At 40.3% G+C, this 22,729-nt stretch overlaps 3 protein-coding genes across 6 annotated transcripts; 2 read left to right on the top strand and 1 right to left on the bottom strand.

The window, feature by feature from the left end:
- Positions 1-305: 305 nt before the first annotated feature.
- gpaa1 (glycosylphosphatidylinositol anchor attachment 1) lies at positions 306-6,134 on the top strand. The gene is made up of 13 exons (XM_079651338.1): positions 306-424; positions 772-886; positions 1,217-1,396; positions 1,879-1,990; positions 2,098-2,245; positions 2,329-2,430; positions 2,878-3,074; positions 3,181-3,377; positions 3,482-3,635; positions 4,002-4,073; positions 4,163-4,359; positions 5,072-5,242; positions 5,329-6,134. Exons 2-13 carry the CDS (start codon positions 813-815, stop codon positions 5,570-5,572), a joined length of 1,848 nt encoding a protein of 615 aa, XP_079507464.1. The 5' UTR covers positions 306-424; positions 772-812; the 3' UTR covers positions 5,573-6,134.
- A 232-nt stretch (positions 6,135-6,366) lies between these two features.
- Positions 6,367-13,945, bottom strand: sharpin (SHANK-associated RH domain interacting protein). 4 transcript variants are annotated; one of them, XM_079651344.1, is made up of 9 exons: positions 13,492-13,945; positions 10,364-10,538; positions 10,075-10,167; positions 9,836-9,977; positions 9,657-9,747; positions 9,291-9,576; positions 7,581-7,675; positions 7,199-7,297; positions 6,367-7,097 (listed from the first exon to the last, which is right to left on the bottom strand). In XM_079651344.1, the coding sequence occupies exons 1-9, from the start codon at positions 13,759-13,761 to the stop codon at positions 7,044-7,046; spliced, it is 1,305 nt and encodes a 434-aa protein (XP_079507470.1). In that variant the 5' UTR covers positions 13,762-13,945; the 3' UTR covers positions 6,367-7,043. The 4 variants fall into 4 exon arrangements, with proteins under 4 accessions (XP_079507470.1, XP_079507469.1, XP_079507468.1 ...); XM_079651343.1 differs by having other exon boundaries at positions 7,199-7,300; positions 13,492-13,944; XM_079651342.1 differs by having other exon boundaries at positions 6,367-7,100; positions 13,492-13,943.
- Positions 13,862-22,703, top strand: LOC307020163 (alanine aminotransferase 1-like). Its single transcript, XM_079651345.1, has 12 exons — positions 13,862-13,976; positions 15,286-15,390; positions 15,482-15,542; positions 16,469-16,602; positions 16,706-16,949; positions 17,038-17,117; positions 17,204-17,340; positions 17,843-18,017; positions 18,142-18,297; positions 18,404-18,516; positions 21,665-21,755; positions 22,235-22,703. Exons 2-12 carry the CDS (start codon positions 15,325-15,327, stop codon positions 22,253-22,255), a joined length of 1,278 nt encoding a protein of 425 aa, XP_079507471.1. The 5' UTR covers positions 13,862-13,976; positions 15,286-15,324; the 3' UTR covers positions 22,256-22,703.
- Positions 22,704-22,729: the final 26 nt, after the last annotated feature.

The raw sequence follows: 22,729 nt of genomic DNA, 5'->3' as shown, positions 1-22,729 counted from the left end.
ATACAATAGATTTTGAATTATTTTTAAATCATTTAACAAATCAAATAAATCCTTAAGTTTCTATTATTTATAAAAGCACAAATCTGGCCTTTAATAGTTATACCAATGGTTTAAGACATTTTACATTAATTTACCTTTTTCGAGATATGTATTTATATCTCTGGGTCAATTTAATGTAAAATTGTTAGAAGAACTTTTATTTATTTTGTATTTTAAAAAACCCAAAACATTTTAGATGTATTCAATGGGAATAGTTTTATTCAGAGCCGTTTATGACTGGTTTTATTATGTTCCTTTTTTCACACCGGAAGTGGGTCCGCCGCAGTAATGTTTCCGCAGGAACGAGGAAATTGAAAACATTTAGCAGCGGTTTCAGAAGCCCCACCTCTGCAGGTGGATGTGACCGGCTTTAAACTGGAAAGAGGTTTGTCTTCATGCATATAATGATGATAGGTATTTACATATGAACCACGTTACTATTCATAATGATCACTTTCGCAGAGGAAAACATTTTAATACATTTTACAATCTGGCGAAGCCATTCAGCTAGCTAGCAGCAAGCTAACCACAGCTGTCAGTGGATGACAATGGGTTGCAGGAAGCGATTTATGAACTCAAGCCGAATGGAAATATCTTTCATCTGAATGTTGGGTCGTCATCAAACTTAATATATCATTTTTTGTTTGTTTTCTGCCTCGATCAAAATGAATCTCTCATCAGTTGCCAATGTGTAGCTGATATTTAGTGTAACAGTGCTTGTGTTGCCCTCAGCCTCCAGTGTATCAGGGAATTTCGTTGCAACGGACAACAACATGGGACTGCTGTCGGACCCCAACAGGAGAAGGGCTTTGATCAGCCTGCTAACCCGCCTCAATGCCCCAATCTGGTGAGTCTTTAGTTTGAAATGTGACCAATGCAAGTTTACTTTATTACAAAATGCAACTGTGCAGAAGCTCCTTTGATGGAAACCTGATTTCTCTCATTCTGAGATCTATTCCTCTTTCCACTAATTCAGCATTATTTTGTTTGTCATTTAAATGAATGTATTGCTTTTAATGTGTGCATTTTCAATTAAGCAGTTTTGTCTACCATTGTATCATTTAATATTTTTTTGTCTGCATCTTAACATTTTTGAATGTGTCTCTGTATGGCCTCCTTGAATATGAGATGATACTCTCTCACTTGTGATTTCTGTCTTTATTTCTATCCACTCCAGTGTGGTCTGCTACATGGCGGGTGTGGCCTGGTTCATGGGCTTAGCATTTGAGCCGTTCACTCTGCGGACATACATGTCAGAGAACGCCATGGGGTCTACCATGGTGGAGGAGCGCTTTCCAGCGGGGGAGAAGGCACTGGCCACAGGCAGAGAGTTTGCAGCACATAAGAAGAAAGCAGGGTAAGAAACACAGATAACGTAAATACAACATGAAACATTTCATAACAATGATTTGGACGCTGATTTTCAAGAGCATGGAAGGTCAGCATAAAATAGACTACTGGGTTCTTTTCTAGGAAATATATGTCTGAGCTAGGGCTTTATAGTTAGAAGTTCATCAAAATGACAAAATGTACAATGATATTTCCAAATTGCAGGAAGTGTTAAAGCGAAATAAGTCTCAAAATATGATTCTGACTTAGGTTATGTGGTGCTGAAAAGATCCTGGTCAAAATGTATTCAACAGATCTGATGGTTGATCTTGTATTATTTGTAATCCATTTATTCCGAATCAATCAGGCCTGAATCCATGCCGTTACATTATTCACACACTAGTAATATGAACATAGATGAGTCCTTTCACAGTTTGATAGCATTTTAAAAGTGTCAAATAATATTTGTTTTAGTCCACCAGTCTAATTTTGCAACTTGTGTCTCTGCAGTGGGATGCCAGTGGACTGGCTGGTGAAGACCATGCAGTCTCACGGGCTGGAGGTGTTCACTCAGAGGTTCTCACGCACGCTGCCCTTTCCCGATGAAAACAAAGAGAGATATGTACGTTTTTGATTGAAGTGTAAAGGATACATTTTTTCTCTAATGTTTTTTCTCATTTATATCCAAGCATAATACTTGTTTCCTCTTCACCTCACTCCTATTATCAGATGGTAAAAGGCACAAATGTTTACGGGATCCTTCGGGCCCCTAGAGCTTCCCGTACTGAAGCTCTGGTGCTGAGTGCCCCCTGCACCCCCGGTGATAACAACAACCAGGCAGTGGGGCTTCTGCTTGGCTTGGCACAGTACTTCAGGAGTAAGTAAAGAACTCACGGCCCTCTCCACCATTTGACTGGCAATCATTTTTTGGTTTTTAATGGCTGCTGTGTTCCTCAATAGGTCAGGTGTTCTGGGCCAAGGACATCATCTTCCTGGTGAATGAGCATGATCTGATTGGTATGCAGGCCTGGCTGGAGGGCTACCATCACACCAACACTACAGGTAACCACTAGCAACAGACACAAACTAGGCCCGGCACAATGACTACTTTTATTCGGGATGTTTCAGAAATACACAAACGATTATTGTCATTTTGAGAGCATTTTATGTACAAATTATATTATAGCATAATAAGGCAAGCACAGCCTTACAAAGAATAATTCATTGTTAAAACATTCAGACTTTGAAAAACAACTTTTACTGAAATAAAAACACAACCAAAACAATAAAGAAAAAGGACTCTTAGGCTGGTTTAACAAAAAGTGCACTCTAGTTTCTTAATGGTGAGGAAGTTAAATACAAGATATGGTAAGATTGCCACTGTAAAGTTTATAAACTGTCTCTCTTCTGCTAACCGCTAACAATGAACAAATACCCTTGTAAGTATTGTATCACCCCCATACAAGACTGCCTCCTCAGTGGACTTTTCTTCTGTAACGGTGCCTCTAGGAATGGACTGGTCTCCCCTTCAAGGCCGCGGTGGTTCGATCCAGGCCGCTCTGTCTCTAGAGCTCAGCAGTGATGTCATCACCAGTTTGGACCTGGTACTGGAAGGCCTCAATGGGCAGCTCCCCAACCTGGATTTAGTCAACCTCTTCTACGCCTTCTGTCAGAAGATTGGAGTCCTTTGCACCACCCAGGGCAAGGTAAGCTTGTGATGAGATTTAAACCTGCAAACATGTTCTCTTTTTGGTGAGCAGAGTGGTTAGGACCGAGGGTTTATTTAGCTGTTTCCTGTGGATGTTTCTATAGCTGCAGAGGAATGACTGGGACAGTGTGTCGGGGTACAGCCATGCGGTTCAGACCATGATGCTCATGGTGATGAAGCAGGCCAGCGGGCGATCCTGGGGGGATCACGGTCTTTTCCTGCGGTACCACATCGAGGCTGCCACCATCAAGGGCATCAACAGTTTCCGTCAGTACAAGACTGACATCACAACCATTGGCAGGTCAGAATAAACATTTGTATTTAGGCTTTGACTTGCTTTTGTGGACTTTATAGGCTGACTGACACCTCACTTCTGTTTTTATTGTTTCTCGTCCTAATGTATAGGCTCATGGAAGGAATGTATCGTAAACTGAATAACTTACTGGAGCGTCTACACCAGTCCTACTTCTTCTACCTCATGCCGTCCCTCTCTCACTTCGTCTCCATTGGTTACTACATGCCGGCCTTCGGCCTCCTCGCCGTCATCCTGCTGCTTCGTGTATCCTTTCACAATTATTTAAATTGATTGCCCTGATTGCATGGAGGTGGGGTGCTAGTGGAGCACGCTCATGAACTGTTCGCCGGAGCCTCGCAGCAGAGTTACTGCGGAGCGCATAAAGCAGACCCTTCACGCGATAGCAGAGCGAACGGGTACAGAAGGGGTAATTAATCGATCACAGATGGCGTCGTACTCGAGGACGGATAAAAAAAGATTAAACCTAAATGGGTCGCGAAATATAGGTTAATATTCCTGGGCGGCCCCGCCCAAGTAAAGTCTATGTGTGGGAAACCCTGTACAGTATTACATTTAACAGTAATATAATGTATGTGCTTGATGTCGGATTTGCCCTTGACTATGATACAGGCTTTAGACTTGTGGGTTCAACTTACAGCTCCACCGCCGAGAACAGAAGACGGAGTCGTTGACCCTGAGCAGGTTAGACACAGATACAGGTCCGAAACTAAAATACTTATCTCGAGTCCATTAAATCAGTTTCTTAAAAAATCTGATCTGCTTCCTCCCAGATGTCCAGTCCAGGAGTGCTATCGGTGCTGACCCCTCTGGTGATCAGCCATCTGACCGGAGTGGCTCTGTACACGCTGCCCATCCGCTTCCAGGAGATGGCAGTGGAGCACTTCCCAGTGTCTGAGACCGAGGCTGTGGTCCTGACGGCTATAGCTGTGTACACAGCAGGCCTGGCTCTGCCTCATAACACTAACAGGTAGATGCTTACACCTGCAACACTCTGATTCAGATATTAGACTTGTTTTTCTTTTTGTAATACTTACTTGCGGTAATGACGAATGTCTAAAAAAAAAAAACAGCAAAACATGTTAAGTGATCCACTCGCAGGGTGGAGTGCACTTAAGCCATTATTTAACCAAACTTTTTTGAGTACATTGCCAGGTGTTTATATGTCTGTTGTAGCTTTACAGGTATTAGGTTGAGATTCAAACTCATATATCAATTTAAGCCCCTGGTCCAATTTGGCGTCATGGTTAGTGAGAAGAAGGTCTCCTGTTCAATTACAGTAACATGGAGGTTATATCATTTTTGAAGAATCTGGAAAAAGAACAGATTTAAAAACAGAGACATTTACTTTTTTTTTTAAGCAAATATGACATTTGGCCCGAGTGATCTTATGATATAATTTGTGGGCACATTTGATTTCATTTATTATATTTCAAATACAAATTAGTTTTACAAAGATAGTAGTATTTTTTCACAGGATTATAAAAGATGATGAACTTAAAAGCTTTAAAATATTTCCTGAACATCAAGCCCAAATACATACACACCCTTACTTTAACCAAATGTTCTGCTGACATGTGGCTAAAAGAAGCTATGACATACAGAAGTTAGCTAAGACCAAGAACAGAGACAGTTTTGTGGGAAACTTGTGCAACCTTTGTTCGTCCTGCTGTCTGTCGTAGGCTCCTGTCGGGGGGGGGCACGGAGCAGGGCTGGAAGGTGCTGAAGCTGGTGGCCGTGCTGTACCTGGCCGTGCTGCTGGGCTGCACCGCCCTCATCAACTTCTCCCTGGGCTTCATCCTGGCTATCACCCTGGTGCCCGTGGCCGCCTTCGTCACACCCCACGTCCCAAAGTAATACACCTGCACACACCGTTTGCTCATTGTACTGCCATATGTTCGCCAGGTGGAAGTAAAACCTTGCTTTTCTCCCTTTTTAGGTTCCTATCAGCCTTCGTCATGATCATCCTCAGCCCGGCCTGCACGCTCCTCTTCTCTGTGTTCTTCTTCCAGGAGCTGCAGGAAATGCCCATCAGCTTCCTGGACGGCTGGATGCTGTACCTGTCAGTCATCTCTCAGGGCATCCTGGACCACTGCCTGTACGGCTCTCTGGTTTACCCGCTCATAGCCTTGCTGGTCTATCCCTGCTGGCTGATTTTCTGGAACATCCTCTTCTGGAAGTAAATACTAAGTCACACAGGACTACTGAGAGCTTTTATTGTGATGATATGAAACCCTCTGAGGTGTTCTCAGGTTTCTCTTCACCGGTGGAAATGGGAATGACAGTTCTGGAGAGATTGGAAAAGAAGAGGATGTGGCTTTGGTAGAATACAGTGACTGCCTCTGTCTGGACATTTTGTCTGTTTCACTCTTCAAACAGTGGAGAAAATTGTTTATAAACTAAGCAGAACAACATCTTACAACATTGATTGGAAGAAGGGATGATCTTTTCACATGTCAGGGTTTTCTGTTAAACACTTTTTGGGATGTGTTTGTTTGGGATACATAATGAGTCCATTTTCTTTTTTCTTTTCTTAAGCTCTTTATCAGGCAGGATTGTAATGCATGAAAGAAAACAGTAACAGGAAAAAGCGGTTGGAATGGAAGAAACGATTTGTTGGACATCTGCGTCCTTTAAGATGTCTGTATACACTACATCTTATATTTTTATATTTGTTTTGATAACTTTAAGTGAAACATGTTTTTCTGCTATTTATAAATGCCAAAATAAAGACTGAAAAATGTACCTTTTTGTTTTAAGCATAATACTGTTATGAATATTTCCTGTGTGACGCCGGAAAGCTGTTAATGTTTTCCACTTGCGATCATTCACGTGAGTTGTTGATCCAAATACACTGACTATGAAGAAGTACCAAACACCGCTCAAAACATCCAAACCAACATTCTCTTTTCATTTGAACCTGGTTCATACATACTTCATCAATCATCTCAGAAGAAGGATCAAAAATCAAATGGGATGAATTTGCACTGTTTATTCAGGTAATGCACGTTTTTACAGTATAATGTACTGAAAACAGATCATTCCAGTCACAGCTCACAGGGAATTGAGTAAAATTAGATCAACAGATAAAATGTACATGAATTACTCAATGCATCTTGTTAAAAATAATACACTCATTACAATGTTATAAAAAAATAAAAGCAGTTGACAACTGACCCTGTAAACGCAAAACACCTTCTCTCATCAGCCATGGCTTCTTATGTTGCTTTAAAACCACCATTTGGCAGATAACACTTGAACAAACGGCACAACGCTTTTCTCTCGCTTCACAGTTGGCGAAAGTTTGAATATTCCCTCAACTTCAGCCGAGATCAAATGCAACAAACTTCGCTCCAATTCTCTCACCTAAAATAAATATCAGGCCGTTTGTGTTGATTGCATCACACTCACCCTGTATAATAAATAACAAAGAGTTCTTGCCAAATTCAGATGTAGGTCATGTTACGTGAAGATTAACAGGTCCCAACTGACGTCCCAGTCCACAGTTTATAGTCCGAGCCTCCACCAGTGCAGCTCTGTCATGCTACAGTGCACTATACAGTCTTTATGGGAGTATTTTGTTGTTGAGCATCCTCACTCTGTGTGCGTATGTGTGTGTAAGTCAGTGATACATGGCAAGCTGGCGATAGGCAGTCAGCTGCTGCTGCTTAAACCAGGCTCTCCTCGATCCTCTCTTCTTCCCCCCTTCTCCTTTGCGAGAGAATGGTAAACATAAAAAGCGGCAACCGTCAGTTAATATGTAACAGGAAGTAGAACACAGAGGTATTTCATTAGTTAGGATGCAGTACCTGCTGGATGTGTGTTTCAGGTCTGTCTGTGGTACAGATTTCGCAGCCCGGACGGGTCGGCTTGTTGATGAAAGTGCATGAGGGACAAGCCCACTCTGTCTGCTGAGAGGAGGGGAGATACAACCGATTCAAGAAGGAATAATTAGGCTTGTTATCACATTTGAAACCTTTGCATTCAACTCATAGATAACATTTATTAATGCATGTATATGTGTATGGACACAGCTTAGCAGTTTTTTGATTCAGCATGGCACAAAAATATAGATATTATATAAAAAGCCCAGATGATTGTGTCCAAGTACATAGGACGAAAAGTACCATTCCCACTCAAATAAAATAATTTGTATATGTACTCTTATTGCTTCACAGACTGCTTACATACCTGTGCTTTAGTGGCTCTGTTGGTGTGATCATTCAGCTGCAGGTTATCTATGTCCAATAGATTAGTGATATCAGCAGGTCTGTCGCTTCCTCCACCTGTGCCCCACAACAACGAAACAAAACAAAAACTAGAGTTCATAGAGCTGTACTTTCTAAAGCTTACCATTAGCCTAGAACATTTTAAAAAGTGACACTTTTTCAAAAACAATCACCATAAGTTCAATGACTGTTTACATCCCCATCTGATCACGATGTAGAAAGGGAAGTTTCAAACAATACTTAAAAAACCTGACAAACACATGATTACTGGACTGAAGCTTTATGTTCATCCTCCGTGTCCTGCAGCATTCTTTAGTCTATGAGTCATACACTGTTCACCTAATATGGATGTCATAACCCTTAAACCTGAAATTCAGGCCCTTAAAGAGCATCTTGCAGGGTTTTTTTTTTTTCTACATTTATGCTTAAACTTGCTTGAAAATTACAATTAAAAAAGTGAATGTAGGATTTGATATGTTTTACGAGACATAAGGGCAGGAATTCAGAGGGAAAGGAGCAATTTTGAGCTCTGCTCTTAAAAACGGCTTTTTTTTAAGGTCATACGTCAAACCCGTCATATTACATCACAAAGGGGACACATCTCCGCTCTCTGACCGCGGGTATAGTTAGTAGTTGAGTTGAGCGGTTGTGTTTTAGTGAGCTGGTATTTTTCGGTAGTTTTACATTGTATTTCACCATTTGTAATCATGGTGCAGTATTGTGTTTGTGCAGGTTGCACAAATACCAGCCTGTCAGGACATCGAATCCACAGTAAAAAGGACCGGAGCTAGCGTTTGTTCCTGGGTGCGTTGTGCATCCACCTCCCTGCAGCACATACTCTCCACAGCTTTATCAGGAAACCGTTTTACTTCTCTCTCCCCCCCTTCGCTGCTCTCTCTCTCTCCCCTCTGGTACACGGCACCGTAAGACGTAGTGTGGAGTTGCATTAGGTAACGCGAGATACGGCTGATACTTGCGCATTATTTCTGTTATGGATCAGTATCAACAGTCCTGCCAGTAACGTTACTATATTATCAATGCTACTTTAGTTATAGCCTGATAGCTAGCTTTACAATGTTGTGATGTGACGTTAGCTAACATTCTGTAGCTAACGCCAGTCACTCACCAAGATAGCTGCCCAGTTCTCCACTGGTTCTCCTCACACCACAGCTCAATTTCTCTCCGATGGACGTTATTTCTTCTAATCCTTGGCTGCTCCTGGTCTCTTGGACGCCTAGCAGGCTCATAATTATAAGGTTGTGGTCCGTCATATGCATTTGAATATTCATGTTCAACTTCTTCTGTGTCTTCTGTGTCGAAACTAGCATTGGGATCCATGTTTATTAATACGTTACACCGGCCGCTCTCCCCCTTGTTTCCCCCATGTTAAGTCACACGCGGGAGGTCACGTGCCGAGGCTTTTTTATGCGGAAGTGAACATTTCTTACAAAAGCGACGCCAGATGTCACTGTAGTGTATATTTCTGTATATATTTTGGAAAATCTAGTGTATTCATCATTTTCCTACACATTTATTCACAGGTGTCTTTAACCTGGAAGTTGCTCTTTAAAGCTCATATATATAATTTAAATTCCAAATATATCAAGAAAATGAAAAGAAATAAATGACTGTTGTAATACTTTCTGCCTAAACTGTGACATGTTGAAGTTACCCTGGTTGTTGTGGGGAAGCCTTGAGGGCAGAGTGCTGTAACCCCTCCAGTCTTGGGAGGTGGGGGCGTTTCCTGGGGGGAGAGGGGGGGCGAGGAGGGCGCTCTCCAGGTCCTGCTGGAACAGCTGGCGGGTGATGCGGGCCTGCCGGGCGGAGATCAGGTAGAGGTACGCCGTGTCCCCGTCCTTCTGCACCCCGTAGGAGGCCAGAGACCTGGGCTCGGTGCACAGGCACTGACCGATCACCCAGCGCTGCACCCGAGGGTGGAAACCGTACTCCAGAAACACCTGAAGAACCAGAGTGCTGGCAGTAAGTCAAAGGAAAACCTTCAACGCCTATTTGATTGGGTAATTGACCGTTTTCTTACCTGTTGCTTGAGTGTAGCCACAGTCATGTACGGAAAGACTTTCACTGTGACACAACAGGAAGACGACACGTCCTCCACGACCACGGATACACTGAAACACAGATACAGCACTATAAGTCTAAAAAACACATATCCTGGAGGCGATTCCTCCCCTCAGGTCAACACTTTTCTTTTCTTACCTGATTTCTCCCTCTGCATAGTTCTTTTCAGACATCTGAATCCTCAGCACAGCTTTTTGCCGAGCCAGAGTGGACGCGTGCTGCGAGGCGGCCTGAGTATCGCCTGCTTCAATCGCCCGGGCGAGCTCCAAGCAGAGCTCCTCTAAAAAAAAAAGGAAGAGATAGCAAATCAAAAGTGACATTTTTAGAGCATGTTCTGAACAGAGAATGAGAACACACAGGTAAACAGAGGAACTCACCAGCGAGCGGCAGCGAGGCAGAGCTCCACGGCTCCGGTGCTGCTGCGCTGTCAGTGTGTCTGCCATCGGATTCACACGTTTTAATATTCGCAACTGTCAGGGGAGAGAATTGAAAACTGTGTAACCAAAGTGCTTAATGTCAACACAAACAATTATCAAACGAAAGCAACTCCTGAATAAAAATGTTTAACAGACAGATATGAATTCCCTCAAAGATGGATCTTAAATCCAGAAATTGTTACATTGTTGTTGTTACATATTTGAGGAATAAAGAAAATTGTCTCCAAACCTCTATGTGACTCTCTTAGTGATGACATCACCACCGTGGCCCACTCCTCGGCCTCGCGGTCGCAGCGGAAGTTGAAGCGGATGCAGTCGTGGGGCGGAGCGACCAGACGCATCTCATGGCTGCGGGCGCATTTCACCTCGTACTGCACCGAGCGGAGATCAAAGTCTGCGATAAACTGGGGGGGGTAAATACAAGTTAATCTCAAATGGCTTTTTATCTTGCAGGGACAGTTTTAGGGAAATTACCAGGTCAATCAATCCTGTTCCATTCAATTCACCAAAAATAATTCTAATTGTTCTATTTCTAGTTCAGTCAGAATTGCAGGACATCGTCTGATTTATTCGATAATTATTTCCTCAATGAATTGATTATTGTTTAGTTTATGAGAAATGCAAATTACAATTGATTGTTTTGTCAGACCAACAGTCCAAAAGAAGTCCAATTTACTCTTAAACCTTCACTTTTTTATAGCAGTTTTATAGCATATAAATGTTTGGTACTTCACTTGAATAATTGATCTTGTTTTCTTTTCACGGAGGAATTGGTGATGATGACAACTTTTCTTAATTTTTCATCAGCCAATCCATTTGTGATGAGCTTGAACACATTTACAAAATGTGGGTGCAAACTGCATTACCCTTTGCAAAATATAAATATAAAAAAAGCCTGCTTGAACTACGGCAAAAAGCAAATGAGATTAGACAACTGCCATCTAACGTTCACCGCAGCATCATTGTAGGTAGAAGGAAAAAAGCAGAGAGGGATTTTCCTCCTGCCAGAGAGTGTATTTATGCTCTGATATGATTCTGTAAGAACAGTCTGCCAGCTCAGACTGAAAAGTTAAAGGAAGCTGGCATCAAAGCAAAAGTATGCAAATCAAGAAGCATCTCAATTGCCAGAGGGAAATCTGTCTGGCTCGAGAATTCACCAAGATGAAAAGCCAAAACTGAGACCGTCAGATCTTTTTTAGGATAACAGCTCACAGATAACTTGTAAAAAGTACAGAATGGAGAGCAAAGTTTGGAGGGACAGGCAAATCGAGGTCAACGTCATAACACTTAACTACAGTTGGTGCTGATGTAACCATCAACTGTGTTAGATGTAAAGAGAAGGGGAAAGCTTTTACAGAGATGTTCTCTGTACTCAACCAATGGTTTTATCTCTAAAATGTCTATATAAGATAAGTTGTTTGATTTATTCGACCAACAGCCCAAAACTTTAAACATACATCTAGCCCAGATATGATGAAGTAGAAGCAAATCATCCCACTTGAGAAGCTTCAACCAGCAAATGTTTGCCTTAAAATTAGAAAAACAAAAGCAGATTATGAAAGATAATATAATATAATTGCTTATACATTTTCTGGAATTAAGTCATTTAACTTGTCATTCAAGCAGTACAACTGAGAGTAAATGTGCCTCCTAGGGCTGCTCAATTAATCATATTTTAATCGCGATTACGATTTTGGCGTGCAACGATTACGAAAACAATGTAATCGAAATAAAACAATTATTTTTTTATTATTACTTTTTATAATTTTTTTGGGGGGTTTTCAGTTGAATTATACTTAAAGTTCAAGGTAATCAACTGTTAAAAACATAATGTTCACATGTTTTCAAAGTCAATGAATAATCACATTTAATAATCGCAATTACAATTATTGACCCAAATAAATCGAGATTATGATTTTTGCCATAATCGAGCAGCCCTAGGCCTCCTATGAAAAAGAGATCTAATATAGCGTTAAAAGATAAGCTAATTGTAAACAAAGATAAGAAGAAAACAGATTTGTCCCCATCATATCAACCAGAGGAAATGCGTAACAATATAAAACCCACAAGAAAAAAGGCAGGGAAGAAAATCTGACAATATATTTTTTGAAATAAATATGAGTTTTGTTTAAAGAGGTGTCCCCCGCCAATTTTACAGATGAGAATATTCAACCTTGTCACAAGTAGGAGTAGGCTACTCAAAACAGTTGCATAATCTGTGTTGTAACTCTGGATATTTGTAAAGTTGTAAAGTATAAACTTGGATTGACAAACATTTTGAAATAAAGTCTGCTAATAAAGTTTAGGTGTGAGAGATGAGAGCATTGACCAGAGAGAGACGGTCTAATGATAATTGTGTTTAGTTGTATCATAGGAATTGTAGGACACAAGGCTTATTGGGAACTGCTCCTGTTGACACCACTTAAAACAAACAACTGAAGATTGAAGAAGACACTGGTAGCTTTCCAAGGCAACAACGAAGTGTACATACCACAAAACAAAGCAGTAGGGAGAATGAGAAATACAAAGCAAAGCATTGCTATTTTCAGATCTTTACCTGTGTAATTTACTGAACATTTTAGCATTACTAGTAAACGCACATGGTGTTAGTTCGCCATTTCATGCCAGAGTACAGCTGTGAATCCTTAAATTGAACGAAAACTATGCACAGATTAATTACCAGTATACAAAATCCCCAATTGTCCTGGTCTAACCTTAGTAACTCAGTTTTAATAGTCACTTTATTTTGATCTGATAAGGAGAATAATGAGAGTATCTGACGCCAATAATTCCCTCTGCTCAGCCAATGCTTGAATTGTCAATTCCATAATTTGAAGGGATGAATATAGACTTTATGATCACACCGTGTGACAAGTGTGATGGTATATGTATTATACGGTTGTCTTTCTGCAGATGACACACTAAAGGCTGTATTCTGCTTGGAAATTCCCACCTGACAAGGACAATCTTACTGCACTGTAAGATTTCCCCCTGATGATGTTATCATTCAAATAAAAAAATTGTTTGGTTCTGGGAAAATTGAAAATGAAAGTGAAACTGAAAATCTCATTAACAGGTGACTTCTTACTGTTTCTAAGTTATACAGTATATCATCGCAAAACATGGAGGGCATTCATGGGTGGTGTAAAAGCGTTATATACACAAGCCAACAATACAATCTGATGTTGTTTTATCCCAAAATATGAAACTATGGAGCTGTGTGGTAGTGCTGCGTAAAATGGCGTGTACAGGCCTTTACTTGTTTACAAATGTAAAGGACTCACTAAGGTGGTACATATAAAGCATGGTAGGGGAACACACCCTCCAAGCACACAGGTGTATTCGAGCATCTCTTACCACACTGCGGTTTCCGCTGGTGTCCCTCAGCGCCAGTCGGAACTCTCCGGCCCGGCTCGGGTCCATGCTGAGCTGCAGCCGCAGAGCCTCGCTACCGGTACCGGGGAGGCACAGGGGCCGGATCCCGGAATGACACACCGACACCCGGACTGACATTAACACAGTGCTGCAGCAGGGAGTAAACGCTGTCCCACTGCCGCCGCATGCAGCCTGCTGAGACGAGGCAGGCACCGGGGCTGGAGGAGCCCAGCCGCCTGAGCTGAGAGCCATGTCGCGGACACTTCAAGGCGGAGTGAGGGTGTTGAAGCCCCGCGGCAGGTGCTACTGCGGCCCGCTGCTTCTGTGCGGTTTACAAGGTCCACCGGTGTCTTGAGACAGCGCGTTTCTTCACGGGGAAACTGTGGTTGAATTCTCGCCCCGCGAATTCCATTTCTACCCGACCCGAGCAGAGGGGTAGAAAGAAAAACAAAACAGGAAGTAGAAAGGTACGTCTTTTATTTATGTCCGTGGAGAACCGTGTCTATGGAACAACCGATCAAAAATGAATCTCTTGAATGAATGAAATTCATACAAAAGCTAAAAGTGGTAGAAAATATTATATATATATTTATATCAATTTAATAATGTTTTTAACAGCAGATAAAGTGAAAGAAAGTGGTGTAAAAATGGTTTACTCCACTACATTTAATAAAACAAACTAATTGATTGTATGCTTATTTTAGTTGTGTAAAGTAACAAAGTACATTAACTCAAGTCCTGTACTTTAATACAATTTTGAGATACTTGCTCTTTTCTTGAGTATTTCAATTGTTTGCTACTTTGTACTTCTACTCCACTACAACTCAGAGGTAAATAGTGTACTTTTACTCCACTACATTTATTGAATACCTTTAGTTACTTTGCAGATTTTTATTAATAATGTGAAATATTTTCAACGCTTGAATAAGAATTTAGTTCAACCTGGAGTAAATCTACCATGCAGTATACAAAGTAACTAGCTGCACCTTTACCAGCTTTGATAAACACATTAATGCATCAATAATTATAATCAAAACATATAATATATAATTCTGAAATTGGCACATTTTCATAATGAATACATATTTAGATTATTATACATTTTTACTTTTACTTGAGTCACATTTTGAATGCAGGATGTTTACTTTTAACAGAAGTTTTCTACACAGTAAAAGTAATACTTCTACTTTTTACTCAAGTAAAAGTACTTTTCCCACCTCTAGCTTATTCAGATGTAAAATATTTATTTAAAACAATATATAAACATTTGGTAGAAAACTGAATGAAAGTATTCTTAATTTATTATTAAAATGAATGTCCTAATATTGATCTATTACTATGATACCCATCTTTTTACCAGTGGCACTGCCAATCGTTTAGTGAAGTTAAACATTACTTACTCAGTAATCTTCTCAAATAAATCTGACATTCATACTACAAAATGTACTGATAAAAACCTTTGAGCATGTATTGCAGTTGTTGAGCATAATTTAAAAAAAGCCTGAGAGTATTTGTAGGTGTCAAATCCGTGCCTGGAAGTTTATTTTTAAGACAGAGGAAAATGATTACACAGAAGCTTGTCTCTAAACTGCACTGACTGTGAATAAATACCAAATATCCTCAATGTATTTAACTAGAGATCATGTATAATAGGGAATTATTTATTTCTTCCCTATTCAAGCAACACATCGTTTTTAGATAGGAATAGAGGGTGGCCTTTTGGACTACATGTGTGTAGTTACCTGTATTGCTCCTCCTCTGATATCATTGCCCAAGCACTAAAACCTGCAGGAGATCAGTCCAAATTTGAAGAACATGGAGAAGTTAGGTTCTACAGTCCTCGCCAGTCGAGCAAACCAGATCAAGGAAGAGCTCAGACAGGTAAAGAAAGAGGTTATTGACATATTTGCAAAATGGTTTCTGTCAGCCACGTTTCCATCCTGTTGTTTTGCTTTAAATTCACTTTCTGCAGAAATTGAGAAAGCCATACAAGCAAGTGATAGATCTGTACTGGGGAGACCCACACGCTGCAGGTGTGAAGCCTCTGTCCTTTGTCCGACAGGTAATCTGTAACCTTCAAAGTCCATCTTTAGACTGGAATTAATATGCAAGCTCATACATCTTCTTCTGAATACAAATGCATGTCACTCTAATCTACTGTGTGTCTTCTCATTTGCAGGTTCTCGCAGCATGTCTTTACTCTGATCTCGTGAACAGCAACACGCTTCCAGTGGACGTCAGACAGAGGGCTCAGAGGTTGCTTGGAGAATGTGCCGGAGGGAGTGTAGATAAGATATGTGCATGTGGTACTATTAAAATGAAATGTTATGGAGTCATTGGATATCTGTCTTCAAGATTTCTGGACCATTTAACCCATTCAAATAATGTTTTTACCATTACTTTTTATTTTGCATACAAGCTTAGTTATTTTAAGTTTATGGAATACATTACATAAAGCAAACGGAAATCCGGATACCTCATTTTGCAACTAGGGCAGAGATGTGTGTACTATGCAGATATATAGATATATACTTCATTTATCCAAAATTGGGATTTGATTTTGTTCCAGCAGCAGTGTCAAGCATTACATGAGTTAAAAATGTTTAAGATACATAATAAGATACATGTAAAAAATAATAATAATAACATTAGTGGCAAGTATATATATAGTAAGAATATAAATAAAAAATTCAAAATGCATAATATAACAGTAGGTAATAAGATATACAACATGATTAAAAATATACTGATATTGTTTTTGTATACACATACATGTGCTTAGCCTTGATGCATATTTTAAGCCCTATATTAACAAAACTGTGTAATTTTTATTATACAAATACAAATTAATATAATGATGTAGCATAAAACAATGTTCTAAAATAAATAAAATGAAAATACAACTATTTTAACTTATAGCATTATTGCGTTTCCTAAGCTTTCCTGGTTATTCCTTCAGGTTCTTATACTGCTACAGCTGGCATACCAGAAATAGTCCACAGAATCTCTGAATTCATAACCAAACGAGATGGCGGGGCTCCATCAGACCCTGAAAACATCTACATCAGCCCCGGCTCTCAGTGGGCTCTCAGGGTAATAAGCACTATTACTGAAATACTGCCATACTGTGTCTGTTCCTCCTGCGGATCATCATCATCATCTTTGAGTTCAATTAATCTGTTCCTGTGTTTATTAGAACATTCTCAAGGTCTTGGTGAACAGCCAGGCTTCCCCCAGAACAGGTGTGCTGACTCCAGGGCCGTGCTACCCCCTCACCAATTTTACAATAAAAGAGTTGGGAGGAGTTACTGTCCCGTACTGCCTCAGCGAGGAGCAGGGCTGGGAGCTGCAGGTGGAGGAGCTGCATCGAGCGCTGGACTCTGCAAAGGGAGTCTGCAACCCTGTTGCTCTGTATGTCATCAACCCTGGAAATCCAGCAGGTAGTCAAATCCAAACAGAATTGACATCATCTAAGTATATCTTTTGAATCATAGAATATGGTATCATGCCATGCCGTGTTTCCTGTAGGTTATGTTCAAAGCAGAAAGACAATGCAAGAGGTGATCCGGTTTGCTTCAGAGAAGAGGCTCTTCCTTCTGGCTGATGAGGTCTTAAAGCATTGTCATCTATCCAGAGAATTCATTAAGAGTGACATAAATGTGTAAATAAATGCTTTCTGTGATCTCCTCCACAGGTCTATCAGAAATGTGTTCATGGGGAAAACTGTAAGTTTCTCTATTACAAGAGAGTTCTGTCTGAGATGGGTCCTCCTCTCTCAGACACGGTGGAGCTGGCATCCTTCCACTCAGCATCCAAAGGCTTCATGGGAGAGTACGTTCTCTGTCGTACTGTCTGCGCTCTACTTCCCGAACAATAGAAGAAAATTAAAATCATTATTTAAGAGCGCAAACTTGGATATACAACAGGATAAATTACACATATTAAAGTCAGTGAAGCTAATTTGTTTTAGCTAGTTTTCTGACAAAGAGTCAACTGATGTGTTGTTGTGCTATTGTTTAAGGTAGCCTACATTTTAGGCTCACAGTTGGCAAAAACGTTAATCTGGTTTTGGATTCTTTATTCTCTAGTGAGGCTTGCCAGAATTAATTAATCATTAATTGACAATGAATGAATACAAATGGTTGTTTAAGGGGTCAAGTATTTCTGAAGGAAAGAAAGATAATGTCACTACAAGATTGACAAGATAAGAAGTTCTAAAAGTGCTCAGAACAATACAATTGAATGAGTTTCTATAACAGCTAAAAACATATGAAGATCAGGCTCGGGCAAATATATGCAGATCAGGGACTCTTCATTTCTTTCTCTCTCCCAGGTGTGGTCTGCGTGGTGGATATGTGGAGCTGGTAAATCTGGACCCTGATGTTATGAAATGCATCTACAAGCTATTCTCCACAGACACCTGTGCTCCTGTGTTGAGCCAGATTGCCCTGGATCTGATGACCAACCCTCCACAACCAGGAGATCCATCGTACCCACTGTATAGTGAGGTGAGATCAGAGATAACTAATTCAGATGTCTATTTTGCAGGATGCCTAATATCCTGGTTTTCTCAAGTAGTTTTAAAATAGGAAACCTCAATGATTGTTTTGTTCTTGCCTTTAACTTCTGCAGGAGACACAACACATCAAGACTATGATGGTTCATAATGTAAAGAGAGTCTTTGAGGTATTGAACAGCCTGCCGGGTTTCTCCTGCCAGCCGGTGGAAGGAGGTGCCTTCGCATTCCCCAGACTGTATCTTCCACCTAAAGCCATTCAGAAAGCCAAGGTTATATATCTCATAGAACCAAGTACACACTGCAAAATCACAGCAATATGACGAAGTGTCACATATGTGGTAATTAATCATTTGGTTATGTTTTTGCTTATTTTAGGAAATGGAAATGGAACCAGATTTGTTCTACTGTATGAGACTCCTGGAGGAAGTTGGTGTGTTAGTCAAACCTGGCATGGAGAACGAACAAAAGGAGGGCACCCTCCACATCAGGTAAAATATTTAATTGCCTACTAAGCAAAAGTACGGTGGCCCTGAAGTGCAAGACACCCGAAGACACCACAGCATTTCAGAAAACACAACAGCATTTCAGAAAACACAACAGCATTTGACAAAACGCCACAGCATTTCAGACTGCCAAGCACTGCTGGGATTGGTTGTTTTTGCTGCCAGTCAAGAAATGACGCTTCGTGATTGGCCCAACACATCAGCCGTTAGCGGGTGTTGACCAATCACAAAGCGTCATTTCTTGACTGGCAGCAAAAACAACCAATCACAGCAGTGCTTCTCTGGCTGGCTCTGTCCAATCACAAACAATAATTGTTCTCCCTAAAGGAATACCCTTTCTGTCCAATGTGAAATGCTGTGGTGTTTTCTGAAATGCTGTGGTGTTTTCTGAAATGCTGTGGTGTTTTCTGAAATGCTGTGGTGTTTCCTGAAATGCTGTGGCGTTTTCTGAAATGCTGTAGTGTTTTGTGAAATGCTGTAGCGTTTTCTGAAATGCTGTGGCGTTCTTCTGAAATGCTGTTGTGTTTTGTGAAATGCTGTGGCGTTTTCTGAAATGCTGTGGCGTTTTTTGAAATGCTGTGGTGTCTTGCACTTCAGGGCCACCGTACAAAAGAGTATGTTTCTAGTAAAAAATTACCCAAAATGAAGCAGTCTGTAATACATTAACGCACATCCATAAGACATTACAATGTGTTTATGCTTTGTAACTACATTAAAGGTGGGGCAAGTTTGAGAAACTGGCTCGACATACACTTTTTGTTATATTCCATGGAATGCTCTTAACATCCCGATAGCAATGAATATCTTAAGTTCTTTGACAAAAGATCCATAAAAAAATGTCATCTGTGGAAGCCGTAGTACTGTAAAAAGCACAACCAATCATTTTAGCCTGCCCGGCTAAAATAACTGGATGGCCTACCTGCCTGTCAGCCTTCCATCTGTGCACAAACTTATCTCGTGCCCTCATTGGTCATGTGCGCGTTCGTGTGTGTTGGAGGAGGGGCTCTGTAAGGAAGTGGCAGATTTTTTCCGGTTGTGTATTTTCAAATTCTAGCGCACTCGAGCCGGTTTCTCCAAAATGACCTACCCCACCTTTAACATCTTTATAATAATTCATGACAACTCATTAGGTTTTTAGAGTATTAAAGGTGGTGGGCATAATTTATTGAGGTTTCAACATTTATAACGCGTTATACTTCAATGCCAAAGGGATCACGGAGTTCATGTAATTGGTCATCTATTAAAGGGCATGAAGCAATGTATTGTTATAAAAAAATATTGTTGCAAAGCTAGGTACCTATTTGCAGCCCGTCCTAACATTAACCCAGTAGCTCAGCTCGCCTTTCTACAGCAATGACCTGCTTCACTCTTTGTTGCACATTCACAGCAGTCCAGAGAGATGGGCTTCTATTTCCCCACTCTCGTAGGCCTACCATTGGACACTGTTGGTCTGATGTTCTGCGGTTTTAATTACACTTTACTTGTAGCAAGCATACACTGCTCAAAAGTCCTTGTAATTATGTTTTAGTGTCATACAACTGCTTATAACCCTTAACAGTCACTTTACTTTAAGCTCACAAAGTCCTGTTATAGCATGTAAATTATGTTTCTAAGACATTTCAGAAACGTATAATTTAGTGGGAATGCTGACACAGCATTCCAACTATCTGTTATGCTACGCAGGAAATTCTTTATTATTCCGCCGGTTTATTTTGCGCTGCTTCTTCTCCCACATAGAACATCGCAGAAACTCCGTTCAAACATCAAAACGTTCAGCTTGGTCGGGAATCAATGGCTATTACTTTTATCATTCATAACTTTCATAATTCCAGAGATACATCCCATAATACATCCCATTTTTAACATGGAAGTCAATGGAGAAACTCTTCAGACTTCAACTATCTTCATGCAACTTCAACTGCTAACTGCTCCTTCTTCAACTGCTAACTGCTCCTTCATACTTTCAATCAGAAACCTCATTCCAACTTCAAAATGTTACACATCTTTCTGGCATTATTTGTTGAACACAACTTTTATATCTGATTCTTAATTTTACAGATATGAAACATTGTTCAGACCTTGTTAAAGAGGCCTTCTTCATATTTTAGAGTGTGTGATGTCACAGCTAGAGTGGAGGACAGATTTAATTTTGCCTTCATATTTTCTTTTAAACCTGCCATAATTCCCAAACCCTACATTCCTGAGACATCATATTTCATGACAAACGTAGGAGAACATCTCGTAGCTTGAAAGATAAAACAAAATTAAGCCAAAATAATTAAACAAAATGCCTCTTGAGGGCATGAAGTGAAAAAACGTTCAACACGTCTCCATTAAACCTCATTGTAAATTCAGCCTCATCTTTCCCCACCATAGCAGCCACACACCTTTAGTTAATCTGCCAAAAAGGCCACATTATTAACCCGAAAGTACACAAAAAGTACACTTCAGATGCTCAAGTTCCTTTGACATGCTTCACGCTTTGAAATTTCACCGATATCTGTTACGGTTCTTCAACAAAACGTTCACATGTAACAGGTTTATCTCTCATTCAGAACAATGAAAATGCTTTCCTCTCACTAATCACCATGGAAACCTTTGATCTCTGGACACGTCGTTAGCTCAAATATAAATACCTGTGTCATGGAACACGATGATGTCATAACTCCAACTGACATGCTCAGAGCAGCAGACTTCAGATAATGGTTAATTGTCCTGCCCTCATCAGCTCTACGTCAATTATGGGGTGTCATCATATGCCGTTTCCATGGAAACACATCCCTTGCCATAAAACAGGATGTCGCTGTAACTCCAATAGGCCGATCGTCCCCCAAACTTCGCTTGTATATCACCGGTCCAGCCCTCAACAGCTCTACGTCAATTATGGGGTTTCATCATATGCCTTTTCCATGGAAACACATCCCTCGCCAACGATGTCGCTATAACTCCTATGAAAATGTTCAAAAAGTGCTCAAACTTCACATGTGTGCTAACAGTCCAGCCCTGAAGACATCTACGGGACAGTTTTGAGATTTCTTCAAATGCCGTTGCCATGGCAACACAATGCTCGCCATGAAACACGGTTTTCTCATAACTTCAGTGAAAATGTTCCAAATGGCCCAAAACTTCACAGGTTTGGTAACGATGCAGCCATCAACGCATCTAATCGTATTATGGGATGTCATCAAATGCCGTTGGCATGGCGACAGATCATTCACCATCAAGTTAGTTCAAAAGTTTGCAGTTCAAATATTCTGCTGCTTTTCCAGGCCTTTTTACTTTCTTTTCTTCTCCCATCACACATTCAAGCCCCCAGTGTTCATGTATCATTTCAATCTAAATTATTCACTTTCTTCTTACACGTTACATTTCAGCATAGCAGTTTAGCGTCAGCTTTTCAGCATAAAGCATTCGCACTAGCAATTTCTTCAGGAATTGCATTCTCTAGTTTATAAGCTGTTAAGATAGATCCGGTCTTCATGTGTCTTCATAATGTAAATGGCTAAAGTAGTTAGAATACGCTGGGTTGGAATTTGACTATTGTTTAATACAATGTCACTTTGACATGGTATTATAAACACATGATCAGGTCCTATGAAGGTGCTTGTTCTGCATTACAGACATGACCATCATTGAAAGTATAATTCAGACATGTTTATTCAGCACAAGTGGACTTTTTTCATTTAACTCTTTCTCTGTGCAGATTCTGCATTATGACCCCTGAGGACACCATGGAAGAAATGCTGAGCCGCCTGAGCAGTTTTCACACACAGTTTATGAAAGACTTTTCTTGAATGAAGGCACTATTATTGTTTATTTTGTTATCTATGATCAGTTAAATAATTAAGTTGAAACAACAAAAATGGTCTGATAATTTACCTCATGTTGGCATGTGAGCATTTTTTGCAATACATATGACATTCATTATTGCATGCAGTCCGTTTGAAGGACCTTTGGTCTAGGTCAAATTCAACTTCTGTTTTCCAGAAAAAACTAATATCCATAAATTACCGAACACAGTCCAAAATCCAAACCAATGGATTCCTTCACATCGCATGGAAGTTCATGATTTACCTCAACAATACCAGCAGCACACTTCAGATAACTGTGGGGCTCTGCTCATATACTGTATACAAATATTGACTTTCTTTTAATAAAAAACATTACCATGAGACCACCATCCTCTTTGCTTCCTCTG

The sequence above is a fragment of the Notothenia rossii genome (genome assembly GCF_949606895.1).
Source record: "Notothenia rossii genome assembly, chromosome: 9".
In the NCBI taxonomy this organism is placed as follows: domain Eukaryota; kingdom Metazoa; phylum Chordata; class Actinopteri; order Perciformes; family Nototheniidae; genus Notothenia; species Notothenia rossii.
The sequence above is the reverse complement of the archived record's forward strand: the minus strand, read 5'-3'. Positions and strand labels throughout refer to the sequence as shown.

Excerpts from the sequence above, each read along its gene's own strand:
- gpaa1 (XM_079651338.1), top strand. The coding sequence starts at position 813 with ATGGGACTGCTGTCGGACCCCAACAGGAGAAGGGCTTTGATCAGCCTG. Across the intron at positions 887-1,216 it reads CGCCTCAATGCCCCAATCTG|TGTGGTCTGCTACATGGCGG; the intron begins GTGAGTCTTTAG and ends TATCCACTCCAG. Across the intron at positions 2,431-2,877 it reads CCATCACACCAACACTACAG|GAATGGACTGGTCTCCCCTT; the intron begins GTAACCACTAGC and ends CGGTGCCTCTAG.
- sharpin (XM_079651341.1), bottom strand. The coding sequence starts at position 13,761 with ATGGCTCTCAGCTCAGGCGGCTGGGCTCCTCCAGCCCCGGTGCCTGCC. Across the intron at positions 10,539-13,491 it reads CCAGCGGAAACCGCAGTGTG|TTTATCGCAGACTTTGATCT; the intron begins GTAAGAGATGCT and ends TACCCCCCCCAG. Across the intron at positions 9,978-10,074 it reads TGCCTCGCTGCCGCTCGCTG|AGGAGCTCTGCTTGGAGCTC; the intron begins GTGAGTTCCTCT and ends TTTTTTTTTTAG.
- LOC307020163 (XM_079651345.1), top strand. The coding sequence starts at position 15,325 with ATGGAGAAGTTAGGTTCTACAGTCCTCGCCAGTCGAGCAAACCAGATC. Across the intron at positions 17,341-17,842 it reads TCCAAAGGCTTCATGGGAGA|GTGTGGTCTGCGTGGTGGAT; the intron begins GTACGTTCTCTG and ends TCTCTCTCCCAG. Across the intron at positions 21,756-22,234 it reads GACAGATCATTCACCATCAA|ATTCTGCATTATGACCCCTG; the intron begins GTTAGTTCAAAA and ends TTCTCTGTGCAG.